This window comes from Ailuropoda melanoleuca, chromosome 7 (genome assembly GCF_002007445.2).
Source record: "Ailuropoda melanoleuca isolate Jingjing chromosome 7, ASM200744v2, whole genome shotgun sequence".
Classification (NCBI taxonomy): domain Eukaryota; kingdom Metazoa; phylum Chordata; class Mammalia; order Carnivora; family Ursidae; genus Ailuropoda; species Ailuropoda melanoleuca.
Genome location: NC_048224.1, coordinates 85607937 through 85622300, shown reverse-complemented (window position 1 = coordinate 85622300; position 14364 = coordinate 85607937). Strand labels below are relative to the sequence as shown.

Genomic DNA, 14364 nt, shown 5'->3' with positions numbered 1-14364 from the left:
TACTCACAGAAAGAAGAGTTTGGAATGTTTTTTCTAGCGGAGGAATGGGAGGGAGGAATCAGATATGAACCTGCTCACAAAGCTGCCGCTCTCCCTTCCCCAGTACACACGGACAATATTTTCAATACCATGTGATTGGTGAAAATACAGTCATAGTCTCATTCCTCTCTTCAAGCATCATAGATATCGATCAGACTCCAAAGTATAAGCTGAAGCAAGAAATAGTAAGAAGAGCTGTGCCTGAAGGAATATTCTCATTCATTTCTTTCCTTTTTTTGTGTGTAAATTCTTTATTTGACTACTTAGTTCCACTAAACTGTTATATGCCTTCTCATTTTGAAGGGACATGGTAAAGCTTTTGAAGTACCTTGCTAAGGATTCTTATCTAGGAGTTCAGTTCATGATATGATCCAGGCAGTGGCATGCGGGTGAGCCCGCCACGCTCTGCAGCCGCCAGCTGCCAAGGGGCAGGAGCCACGCCACCAAAGACCCACTGCAGGTGTGACCCTGACCCTGAACTTCCAGCCCGTCCCTCTCCCAGGCAGCGCTCTGGATCACCTGTCTTCTCTGCAAACTCACTGTGACTAAATCTGACCTCCATCAAATTAGCACTTTTCCTAATTTCTAGATTTTTGAGGCAATGAGATTCGGAGAAACGAGTTGAAATGAAGCGAACATGGGTTTGAATTCAAACTCTACACTTACTGTTTGATTTGGGGCAAATGATTTATCCTTCCTAGGGCTCAGTTTCCTTCTCCGTAAGATGTCGCCATCAAGATTCCTAAGGTGTAGGATTGTAGAGATTTATGTATTTGTGTATGTATTTATTTATTTATTAAAGATTTTATTTATTTATTTGACAGAGAGAGACAGCCAGCGAGAGAGGGAACACAAGAAGGGGGAGTGGGAAAGGAAGAAGCATGTGGGACTCTATCCCAGGACCCTGGGATCGGGCCTTGAGCCGAAGGCAGATGCTTAACGACTGAGCTACCCAGGAGCCCCAGGATTGTAGGCATTTAATGAGATGACATTTCTAAGTGCCAGGCCCGGTGCATGAGGTAACATAGGTGTTAAATAACCATGTGTCCCCTCCCTTCCCCTCTCTGTGGATGACACTGCCACTGTCTACAGTACCCAGCTGGACATGTTGATAACAGTTTTCCTCCTTCCCTCTCCCCTACCTTTAATTAAAGCCAATCACCAAGTTGTGGGATATTAGAATCGGCAAGGACCTTAGAAATTACAGTCATCTTATTTATTGAAAACACATAGACCTATAGGTCACCAATTATTCCAGCAATTTGACTCTCATGTCAATTCAATACCAATCATTATTTGGTGATGGACTGTGTTGCATGACACTTGATAATCATATTGAACAAAAAAGAATCAATGATGATGTACAAATACAGCGTCAGGCTCTCAAGTCAAGCTCTGTTTTCTTAAATGCTGTCCCATGGCCTTTTTTGACTCAGAAAAGTTTTTTTTTTTTTTTACAGATTTTATTTATTTATTTGAGAGAGAGAGAGAGGGAGAGATATAGTGAGAGCTAGCACAAACAGGGGAGGAGAGGGAGGGTCAGAGGGAGAGAGAGAAGCAAGCTCCCCCACTAGCAGGGAGCTCCACACAGGACTCGATCCCAGGACATGACCTGAGCCAAAAGCAGACACTTAACCAACTGAGCCACCCAGGCGCCGAGATAAGTATTTTTGATAGAATTTTCCTGTCCCTGTATGTCTTTCCTCTCTTCATTATTCACTAAATGGAGAGAGGCATTTGTCTTGGAAATAATTGGAGAAAAAAAGAATCACGGAAGCAAAACAAAGGGGAAAAACAAGATAATTCCAAAGGAAATAATATCAATTTTAAAACTCTACGAGTTCACTAGTTAATACATTACAATATTACACATAGCCTGGGACTATTTGCCATATATTATATGTGTTAGAACACCAGTTCATTTGTACTCTTCCAAGTGGTGTATAGTAGGCAATCTCCAGGGAATCGCTCAAGTAAACAAAATAAGAATTAGCTACATTCATATACGTGTTCTTTATAACGCAACTATCCTTCTTTTCATATCCCATGTAAATACTCGTGCATAACCTAAACCTCCTGTTTCATACCTTTACCTTCTTCCCTTCCAATGTTCTATGTACAAGAGGAAAACATTCAGTTACTCACAGCTGTATTATTCATAGTTAATACACATTATCCTGTTAATATATTTCGTGTGTGAAGACAAAAAATGTAAATCATGTGATGTGTTAGAGTATAAATAATTATTTTTATAAAAGCTTCTATTTCTTTCATCTCCCTAGCCACTGAATATACATTTCATCCAGCTTTCTGTCAGTAATAAAAATAGAGCCAGAAAAGAAAAAAAAAGACCCTAGATCTAGTGAGATCCTTATTACACTGAAATGTACTATTTGTCAGGGCAACATGGAAAGTTCCTGACAGAGCTGACCTTCAAACTTTTACATTTTGCTTCCCAGGTTAGTGCACCGACTAGATTCCGCGTGGGGCAAACAAGTGAGGAAAATGGCCCCCCACCACTTAAGATTCTATTGGGTTACCTCTGAAAAGCGAAGACATGCTGCTCACACAAGAGGAAGATGGCTACAAGGACTCCAAAGCTATAAAGCTTCATCCCAACAGCAATTTGCTGAAAAACAAAATTCTCTGGAGAGAAGCGCCTGGATGGCTGGTTACATAAGAGCCTTCTTTACACACTGGTTAAAATATAATGGCATGTTCCCTGTCATTTCTGTGATCAATTGACCAAGCTTCTATTTCACCCTTAAAAAATAAAGTATGATGGGAGTCATTCTTACTTTCCACTATCTAGAAATATTTAACTCCTCAGGGAAGACGAGGCCGGGAATAAAAGTATAGTAATGTTGCGGAAATGTGTCTGGTTTGTTGAAGAAAAATAGCCCTAGGGTATTGCCTAATGGCACGTAACCCATGCTGAGGGAGGTGTCCAGTGGAGTACTAAAGAGGTCTTCCTTTGTCTTTTTCAACATTTTCAACCTAGACGAAAACATAGAAGGTGAGTTTCTCAACTTTGTGGCTCTTACAAGGCTCAGAAGGAGAGCTTGTGCGGAGGATTACAGAATCTCCATTTACGGAAATTTTTCCATGTTCATATGAAGTGACAGGTCCACCTGTAAGAGAATAGGAATATTATGTCCTAGGGAGTTCTCTGAGCAATAAAAAAAATCAGGTTGTTTTGAATCATGTTTATTTAGGAAAGTTCACCATAAGAGCCATTATCTAAATCAAAGCTCATCACATGTCATTCTGAAGATAGCATCTTACTTATAACATTTTGTCTGTTGTGAGGCCACAGCTTACCCCTGTGAATGGATGAAGCCCAGGTATTACCCCTAAATTCCCACTGGTCAATGCATTTGAATGTTCTTGAGGTCAGGGCAGGCAAATTTGCAAAATAAAACAACCTTCGCACAATGGACCTCTGAGAAGGAAAGGATTGAGATTTCAAACTTCTCTCTCTGAGATTCAAAACTATTAAAACATATTTAATGGATTAAGGTGACTCCACTGAAATGAATTCTTGTATAAGAAGGGAGAAGAAAAAGAATATACATGTGTATCTGATCACTTTTAGAGAAAGATACATAGGAAGAATAGACAGGAAATCCATTAGACTGCAGTTACCCACAGCGGGCAGGTAGAAAACTGAGTGGAAAAGATACAGGAATAAGAACAGGGTAGAAGAGATGGGAGAAGGAACACTTTTTTGAGTAAACGTTTTTGAATACTTCAGAATTTGAAAATACAACAGAATTTTAGAACCACATTATTTTTTTTCACTCACTCAAAACAAACAAGTAAATAAAACAAATACAAACAAAAGCACATGAACTGAATGGTGTTTTTAATGAGCGACATAACTACACAGAAAGGGAGAGAGGAAAAACTAACCCAGGGACTTCTACCTTGTTTTTTTTAAAACACAAAAAGTAATTTTAAAATAACAGTCAACAGTGGAAGTTTACTGACAAATTTTATCAATTTTTGTGCTCCCTATTGAGTTGTATCCTACGTCTCCTCTCCAGGTTTACATTTCTTCTTGCTGAAGCAATCTTTGAAAAGTTGCTTTAGTGAAGACCTATTGGTGGTAGATTCTATTGTGCTCTGTCTGTCTGACAAGAACTTCCTTCTGCCCTCACTTTCAGACTAGCGTAGCCAAATGTCACATTCTCGTGGGACAGCTCTTCCATTGTCTTTTGGCATCTACTGTGGTAAGGTAGGAATCTGCTCTTACGTCTTGTTCCCCTGCAGATCAGCTGTTCTTTCTACTGGATGACTTTTAAGGCATATGGGATTATCTTTACCTTTAATAGTCTTCAGATCCATTACTCTTGTCTAGATGTAAATTTATTTTTTATTATCAAGTTTGGTACACGGAATGTAATTTTGATCTGAGGATTTAGATATTTCTTCAACCTGGGAAACCCATTTTATTATTTCTTCAGCTATTATCTGCTAGTGCTTTTTAGGGGATCCCTTTGGAGTTCCTTGATCTACACTCCATGTTTTGTAACTGTTTTTTCAAGTTTTTTAAAAATCATAGTCTGTGTCTCTGTATGCTGAATCCTGGGCAAGAGTTTCTCAGTACCACTTTCAAATTTACAAATTCATTCTTTGTATCTAGTTTAAACTACATAGTCAACTGACCTGTGTGTGTGTTTCTTTTTAATTTCAATAACTTTACGAATCTTTTCCAAGTTTTACAATTGCTTTTTTCACATTTTATCCATTTCTCTCTTATTTTTTAAAAGGTTTTATTTACTTATTAGAGAGAGAGAATAAGATCATAAGTTGGGGGAGAAGCGGAGGGAGACGGAGAGGGAGAAGCAGACCCCCCGCTGAGCAGGGAGCCTTATGTGGGACTCCATCCCAGGACCCTGAGATCATGACCTGAGCTGAAGTCAGCTCCTTAACCAACTGAGCTACCCAGGTGCCCCCATTCTGCTTTTATATCAGTATTTTTAAATTTCATTTTAAAGCATTTTGTTGTTTAATTTTTAATAGATGTGGTTCCTTCAGAACTCTTGCTGAGAATCCTTAGAATACTTATTTTAATGTCTGTGTTAGACTTGCTTTAAAGGATTAATTGTATTTGAGATGAATTCATGCTCTGAATATTGATTTTGTTGACTGCTTCTCTAAGCATTTGATTTTTTCTGTGATTTGGAAGCTTAGTTGGCAGGCTCATTTTGAATTCTTTTGTTTTCCTTTCCTGCCTTTCTCCTTCTATGCTTACTTTTCTCCATTCTGCACATGCCTTCAAGCGGCCCCTTGGTTTCCGAACCAGAACACTGTCTTAAACTGGTTTTTGGAGTTTCTACACCACGATAATATTATGGTTTTCAAAGATCTAGTCACCAGTCGGGATGACTTAACTTAGTTACCGGCTTAGTCACTCCTGTCTTAGTTACTCCTCTGTCTCCTACAGACCAACAGATACTTATAAACCAGTCCTAGGCAGCAGTGAGCACTATCTTTTTAAAATTGAGGTACATATATTGAAATGCACAGATTTATGTGTATGAGCAGATTAGTCCTGAAAAATAGATATACTTGAGTAACCCACACCCCTATCAAGGTATAGAAAATTTCCATCATTCCAGAAAGTTCTTTCATATTCCCCCCAATCAATTTCCCCTCTGTTCTAGCAAACACTGTTCTGATTTTATCACCATAGATTAATTTTGCTTTAGAACTACATGGAATCATATATTGTCCTAGTGAGTTCAGGGTGTTGCAGCCAAAATACCATAGACTGAATGGCTTAAACAACAAACATTTATGTCTTTAAGTTCTGGAAAGTGGAAAGTGTAAGATCAGGGCACAGATTCAGTGCCTGGTGAGAATCCATTCCCTGGTTCATAGATGGCTGACTTCTTGCCATATTCTCACATGGCAGAAAGAAAGTGAGAGAGCTCGATGGGGTCTGTTTTATAAGGGCACTAATCCCATTCACAAGAGATCTACCATTATGATGAATCACCTCCCAAAGGCTCCATCCAAATACCACCATACTGGGGATTAGGCTTCAACACATGAGTGAGGGATGGGGAGGACATAAACATTCAGTCTATGGCTTTATAGGGTGTACTCCTTTGTGTCAGGTTTCTTTTGCTCAACATGTTTTTGGGTGTTTTTTTTTTTAAGATTGTATTTATTTATTTATTTATTTGAGAGACAGCATAAGCCTGAACAAGAGTGGGGGGTGGGAGAGAGACAAGGGGAGAGGGAGAAGCAGGCTCCCTACTGAGCAGGGCTGGATCCCAGGACCCTGAGATCATGACCTAAGCCAAAGGCAAAGTGAGACTTCAGCTCACTCAACCAACTGAGCCGCTCAGGTGTCCCTAATTTATGTTTCTATGATGACTAATGATGTTGAAAACCTTTTTGTGCTTCTTGGCTGTGTGCGTGTCTGTGTGTGTGTGTGCGTGTGTGTGTGTGTGTTCAAATCATTTGCCTGATTTTTAATCAGACTGTCTTACTATTGATTTGCAGGAGTTACTTATATTCTGGACATCAGTCCTTTGTCAGGTAGAAGTATTATGAAAGTATCTTCCTCTGGGAAATATCTGTTAGATTCTTTTGACCATTTTGGAAACTTCAGTTGTTTCTCTTTCCGTCATAACTTTTTATCATAACTTGCATGACTTCTTTATATACTCTGGCTATAGCTCCTTGGCCAGATATATATCTTGTGAATATTTTTTGCCATTTGGTGGCTCGCTGACTTTTTATTGTGTCTTTGGAAGAGCAGACATTTTTCATTTTGTTAAGTCCAATTAATCAATTTTTCTTTGATGGTTGGTACTTCTGTGTCTTTTTTAAAGAAATTTTGACTAATTCAAAGTCATGAAACTATTCTTCTTGAAACTTTATTGTTTTGGCCTTGACTTTTAGGTTTATCATCCATCTCAATTTGACTTTTGTGTGTGGTACGAGGCAGGGATTGAGGTTCTTTAGTTCTTAGGGCACAGTTTTTCTAACACCACTTATTAAAGACTTTCTTTTCCCTGTGGAATCACTTTGTCGATTTTTTGTACATAAAGTCAATTGATTGTGGAAGTGTGAACCTATACCATTAAGTTCACAGTGATTTTTTTTAACAGCAATAATAACTAGAAAAGTTCTATGTTATATTTCTTAACTATTTTTTCTCTTTGTGTTTTGGCTCAGACACTTTCTATCGATCTGGCTTCAAGTTCACTTATTCATTTCCCTGCTATTGCAGTTTGCTGATAAGTCCATTGAAGTAATTCCTCATTTCCATATCACGTTTTTCATATCTGACCCTTGTATTCAGATTTTTTTTTGAATTTTCTTTTCACTGTTGCTTATGCATTTTGTTCATGGGCAATTTCTGCATTTGTTCTTTTAACCATTTCCTCTCTTAAAGTAAGGTCACATGTTCTTGCTTTTTCACTTGCTTATAGTTTTTTATTGAATGTGAGATATTATGTACAAAATGATAGTATAGACTAAAGTAAATAATACTTATGCCCAGGATTGGTCATATACTTTCTTCTTCATGCCGCTAGTGTGAAGGATTGAGAGTCTAGGCTGCGGTTGAGCTGGGTTTGGGCTTTGCTGTTATTTCCATTAGATTTTATTTACCACAGTCTCAAATTACTTAAAAACAAGGAGCAAATCCTTCTCTTTAGCAGGGATTGGGGTCTCATTGGCTCAGGCTTTGCCCTCAATTCTCCTCTCTGCTCTCAGCCTTCAACAGCATAGGAGAGAGCGCTCAGATCTCCTGCCTCTCCCCCAGTAGCGGGTAGCCACTCTGCACTTTTTATAATGTTTACACCTAAAGTAAAACGATTTAGGAAAGCTAAAAATAAGAAGTATGTAGAATGAGACATCAACAAAACAGAAACAAAAGCTAGTGTGGAGCAATAAAAAGTAATGAGCTATCAAGCCACAGAAAGACATGGAGGAAATTGAAAAGCATGTTGCTAAGTGGAAGAAGCCAATCTGAAAAGGCTGCGTACTGTACAACATTCTGGAAAAGGCAAAGCTGGATACAGTAAGAGCAGTGGTTGCACCAGGCTGAGGGGAAGAAAGGAGGTTGCACAGGTGGAACACAGAGGGTTTTTAGGGCAGTGAAACTCTTCCGTATGATACTATAATGATGGACACATGTCATCATGTTTGTTAAAATCCACAGAATGTACAACACAGAGAGTGAACCCTAGTGTAAACTATAGATTTGAGTTAATAATAATGTATCAATATTGATTCATTAATGGTAACAAATTGAACTCCACTAAGATGGAAATAAGGGAAACTGTGTGGTGAGGGAGGGGTATGTGGGAACTCTGTGTTTTCAATTTTCTGTAAACCTAGAACTGCTCTAAAAAATAGTTTATTAATTTTTTAAAGGTGGTAGTGTTGAAATCAGACAACCCAAGTTCAATCAACACAAAAGCCTTAAAGAGGACAAAGATGAACTGGGATCGATAACAGGTATAATTAATATACAACAGTCATTAAACTTAATGAGTTGAAAAATACCATTAAAATGTAAAGCAAAATGTGATAGAAACACAAGCAAAAATGCATAAAAACATAAGGAATATTATAGCATACTACCATTTTTCTATGATAGTTTACACAAAAGGACACACAGAGAATATATAGCCTGTGATCCAGTGGGGAACAGATGTTTCTTTTTTTTTTTTTATAATTAATTTTATTTTATTATATTATGTTAATCACCATACAGAACATCCCCTGATTCTGATGTAAAGTTTGATGCTTCATTAGTTGCGTATAACACCCAGTGCACCATGCAATAACGTGCCCTCCTTACTACCCATCACCAGTCTATCCCATTCCCCCACCCCCTCCCCTCTGAAGTCTTCAGTTTGTTTCTCATAGTCCATAGTCTCTCATGTTTCATTCCCCCTTCTGATTACCCCCCTTTTCTTTATCCCTTTCTTCCCCTACCGATCATCCTAGTTCTTATGTTCCATAGATGAGAGAAATCATATGATAATTGTCTTTCTCTGCTTGACTTATTTCACTTAGCATTATCTCCTCCAGTGCCGTCCATGTTGCAGCAAATGTTGAGAATTCGTTCTTTCTGATAGCTGAGTAATATTCCATTGTATATATGGACCACAGCTTCTTAATCCAGTCATCTGTTGAAGGGCATCTCGGCTCCTTCCATGATTTGGCTATTGTGGACAATGCAGCTATGAACATTGGGGTGCATATGGCCCTTCTCTTTACTACGTCTGTATCTTTGGGGTAAACACCCAGTAGTGCAATGGCTGGGTCATAGGGTAGTTCAATTTTTAACTTTTTAAGGGACCTCCACACTGTTTTCCAGAGTGGCTGTACCAACTTGCATTCCCACCAACAATGTAGGAGGGATCCCCTTTCTCCACATCCTCTCCAACAATTGTTGTTTCTTGCCTTGTCTATCTTTGCCATTCTAACTGGCGTAAGGTGGTATCTCAGTGTGGTTTTGATTTGAATTTCCCTGATGGCTAATGATTTTGAACATTTTTTCATGTGTCTGTTAGCCATTTGTATGTCTTCATTGGAAAAGTGTCTGTTCATATCTTCTGCCCATTTTATGATTTGTTTATTTGTTTCTCGTGTATTGAGTTTGAGAAGTTCTTTGTAGATCTTGGATACCAGTCCTTTATCTGTGGTGTCCTTTGCAAATATATTCTCCCATTCCGTGGGCTGTCTCTTAGTTTTTTTGACTGTTTCCTTGGCTGTGCAGAAGCTCTTTATCCTGATAAAGTCCCATAAGTTCATTTTATCTTTTATTTCTCTTGCCTTTGGAGATGTGTCGTGAAAAAGGTTGCTCTGGCCGATGTCATAGAAGTTGTTGCCTATGTTCTCCTCTAGAATTTTGATGGATTCCTGTCTCACATTGAGGTCTTTCATCCATTTGCTACCCAGGCGCCCCCAGGCTTTGGTTTCTATCTTATACATCTCAGAGTAAATGGTGCTGAATGAGGCTGGTGAAGGTTTTGTGAGTCTGAATGTTTTGTGGAACCTAAAAAGACTTCCTGGTGAATATTGCAAGATGGTACACTCAATTTGGTTAATTTGTGGGGAGTTTAATAAAAGTATTGTTTACACTGATGTGGGCAGGATAAGGGATATTACAAAAGATCATTGAGTGTACCAAGACTCGTAACAACAAGGCACTGAAAGGATAAGAACCTGGAAATAGAGCCATATGCAGAGGGTTAACAGACAGGAACTATGACTTCTCAATGAGAGACTCAAATGGTTATTCCTAATCTTGCAGGGAAGGAACTAGAAGAAAAATAATTCCGACCTCACTTTCTTCTTTTTCTTTGTTTTCCTGCGGGGGCTTCTTATGGCTGAACCTGAAGAACTTGGGTTAGGCAAAGGTATTTTAGTTAGAGCATAAAAGAACGCAAATCACAAATGAAAAACTTGAAAAACTGGACTTCATCAAAATTAAAAGGACTTATTTTTCAAAAGACACTTTTAACAAAATTAAAGGACAAGCCATGAACTGAAAGAAAATATTTTCAAAACATATTGGGTAAGGGACTTGTATCTGATGCATATAAAGAACACTTGTAAATCAAGAATAAGACAAAAAATGTTTTTAATGGGCAGATTAAACAGACATTTTCCCAAACATCATTAATTATTGAGTAAATGCAAATTAAAACCACAGTGATATGTCACTACTCACCTCTGGAGTTCCCTACTGGATCACAGGCTATATATTCTCTGGAGTTCGCTAAATGAAAAAGACAAAAAATATGAAGTAATAGTGAGGATGTGGAACACCTTGAGCTCTCATACATTGCTCATGGGAATGCAAAATGGTATAGCCATTTTGAAAAAGTTTGGCAATTTCTTATAAAGTTAAACATACTTACTATATATTCCTGGCTATTTACCCAAGTAAAAGGAAGCAATGTCTATGCAAACACCTGAATGTTCATAGCAGCTGAATATTCAAAAAGTTGAGCAATTTTATTTCTAGCAATTTTACTCATAATGAAAGAAAGAAAGAAGAAAGAGAAGAAAGGAAAGAAGAAAGAAAGAAAGAAAGAAAGAAAGAAAGAAAGAAAGAAAGAAAGAAAGAAAAGATGGAGGGAAACAGGGAGGGAGGGAGAGAGGGAGGAAGGAAGGAAGAGAGGGAGGAAGGAAGGAAGAAAGGAAGGAGAGAAAAAAGAAAAAAATGGAGACAAGTTTTTTTCCGTGTTCTGCATCTCTCCTTGAGATTTCTGATCTTGGCACCTCTTGTGAAGAATGAAAAGAACACAAAGTTTGATCAGATGGACCCACCCTTAGATCACAGGCAAATCTCTTAATCTCCCAGAGGTGCAGTTTTCTCTTCCGAAAAATGAGATTAATAATAACCTACATCAGAAGGCTGTTGTAAGGATTCAGTAGGATAACATGTGAAAGTAACTGGCAGAAACAGGTGCTCAAAATGTCCCACTTATATTAAAAAGATAAACCAGGAAGGGGTTGGTGGGGGCCAACATGTTCTCTGCCCAGAGTTTTATCTAGCTCCTCATGACCTTGGGTACAGCCCGTCCTCTTCCTCTGATGCTCCCGGAAGAGTGAGGTGATGAGTTGCCTACCCAGAAGCCAATCTAGTTCTGGGGGATATATTTAATTGAATCATGTCCCCTGGGACCCATCTAATTTATACATTTGTTCTCCAGCCATTTAGGAATATTAGGTGGCAAAAATAATATGGCAAGTGCTTCTTCAAGAGCCCTAACCCTCAGCCTTTGTTAAGACTGCGTAAGAAGCGAATTTCCGCTGTGAGGACTGGTCTGCTTTGCGTTTCTCTCATCTGGAGCAGCCTGAGAATCAGGGTAAATGCCACAGTGATCTCGGCTGGCCTCATTTGGATAGACAGCTCAGGCTTACTGTTAGGTAAGCGCTAAAAGAGTCAATTAATTTAATGGCTTTTTATTATGAGTTCAGGTACAGCTCAATTTACAAGTTTTCCTTTCAAAATCACTCAGCCATTAAAGCTGCATAATCTTGGGAGGTTTTGAAGACACTTAATTGATAAATGTTTTTTTCTCTCCACACATTATCTCTCATGTTTATTCATGAAGAGTGAAGCATTTTTATAATTTGCACAACGGTTTGGCATATCTGGCCAAACCTTCCTAAAGGGAAGAAAGGATGATGCCATCTCCAAAGCCACTGAAGAGAGGGATTTGAGTTGTGAAGGCAGAAAACTGTATCTCAGGTTTTGATTCCCTTGTTTTGGCTAGCAAGAGCCTGAGACCAGGGGCACCGAGGGGCTTAGCTGGCACCCAGACAGGCAAATGCATTTTGACTGGATGGTTAAATTGTGAACAGAGCAAGGTTTGTCTTTGGAAATTTCCATCTCTTCATTCCCCCTTTCTAAATCATCATCCCTTGGGGCGCCTGGGTGGCCAGTTGGTTAAGCGTCTGCCTTCGGCTCGGGTCATGATCTCAGGGTCCTGGGATCTCCTGGGATCAAGCCCTGCATTGGGGGCACCCTGCTCAGTAGGGAGCCTGCTTCTCCCTTTCCCTTGCTCTTTCTCTCTCTCAAATAAATAAAATCTTAAAAAATAAATCGTCATACCTTGTATTGGTCTCCCAACTTTCTAACATGCTTCACCCAGCCGTGCCCTTTGAAGAGTACGCCAAGCTATAGACCTGTGTTTCTCAAACTTGACAGCATATTGGAGTTATTTGGAGATCTTTTAAATATCTGGCTGCCCAGGCTGCACCATCACATCAATTATATCAGAATCTAGGAGGGAGGGGTATAGACATCAGCATTTTTTTAAAGCCCCTGAGGTAATTTCAATGTGCAGCCAGCATGTAGAATAGCTGCTCTGGACCAGTGCTTCTCCAAGTGCAGTCTGTGAGTCATGGACTCCCCTAGGGTATTTGTGGAAAATGCAGACTCCCAGGCCCACCGCCTCTATAGGCACCGAATCTTGCAGTGGGATCTGGGAGATTTGTGTTTTAACAAGCTCCCCAGGGGATTCTTAAGTGAAGCTGATTAAATTAACCTCCTATCAACTGTAGGTCTTTTAAGAAGGCTTCTATTCTTTTAGGACAGTGTTTCTCAAACTTTAATGTGCACATGAATTAACTGAGAATCTTATTAACATGCAGATTCTGATTTAATAGGTCTGTGGCTAACCAGAGTCCAGATACCCCTGGCCTGAGCACTACCCTTAGAACAGGAAGTTTGAGTCATTGGGGACTCATCATTGGGCCCTTGGGATAGCCAAGTCCAGGAATGCCTACCAAATTATCAACTTTTACATTACATTACACATAGCTTTGTTATTTTTTATTTAAATTCAATTAGCCACATATAGTATATCATTAGTTTCAGATGTAGAGTTCAGTAATTCATCAGTTGCGTATAACACCCAGGGCTCATCACATCATGAGCCCTCCTTAATGCCCATCACCCAATTGTCCCACCCCCACCCCCCTCCCCTCCAGCCACCCTCACTTTGTTTCCTAGCATTAAGAGTCTCTCATGGTTTATCTCCCTCTCTGATGACTTCCCATTCAGTTTTCCCTCCCTTCCTCTATGTTACTCTGCACTGTTTCTTATATTCCACATAAGAGTGAAACCATATAATTGTCTTTCTCTGATTGACTTATTTTGCTCAGCATAATACCCTCCAGTTCCATCCCGTTGATGTAAATGATAAGTATTCATCCTTTCTGATGGTTGGGTAATAGTCCATTGTATATCTATACCACATCTTCTTTATCCATTCATCTGTCGATGGACATCTGGGCTCTTTCCATATTTTGGCTGTTATGGATGTTGCTGCTGTAAATATTGGTGTGCAGGTCCCCCTTCGGATCACTACATTTGTATCTTTGAAATAAATACCTAGTAGAGCAATTGCTGGGTCATAGGGTAGTTCTATTTTTAATTTCTTGAGGAACCTCCATACTGTTTTCCAGAGTGGCTGTACCAGCTTGCATTCCCAGCAACAGTGGAAGAGGGTTCCCCTTTCTCTGCATCCTCACCAGTATTTGTTGTTTCCTTTCTTGTTAATTTTAGCCATTCTGACTGGTGTGAGGTGGTATCTCATTGTGGATTTGATTTGTATTTCCCTGATGTCAAGTGATGTGGAACAATTTTTCATGTGTCTGTTGGCCATTTGGATGTCTGTTCGTGTCTTCTGCCCATTTCTTGGCTGGATTACTTTTTGGGGGGGGGGTGTTGAGTTTGATAAGTCCTTTACAGATCTTGGATACTAGCCCTTTATCGATATGTCATTTGCAAATATCTTCTCCCACTCTCTCCGTTGCCTTTTAGTTTTG

General features: G+C 39.3%; 1 protein-coding gene across 3 annotated transcripts in view; it reads right to left on the bottom strand.

The window, feature by feature from the left end:
* Window positions 1-13479, bottom strand: part of CPB2 (carboxypeptidase B2) — a 62289-nt gene extending 48810 nt beyond the window's left edge. Inside the window, exons 1-3 of one of the 3 annotated variants that reach the window (XM_034665191.1) lie at window positions 10751-13479; window positions 10361-10420; window positions 2580-3170 (exon numbers count right to left, since the gene is read on the bottom strand). In XM_034665191.1, coding sequence (XP_034521082.1) covers window positions 2580-2653 — 74 coding nt within the window. In that variant the 5' untranslated portion in view covers window positions 2654-3170; window positions 10361-10420; window positions 10751-13479. Of the gene's footprint in view, window positions 1-2579; window positions 3171-10360 lie in introns of those variants that run through there. The other 2 variants (XM_019794927.2, XM_034665192.1) reach the window with 2 other exon arrangements.
* Window positions 13480-14364: the final 885 nt, after the last annotated feature.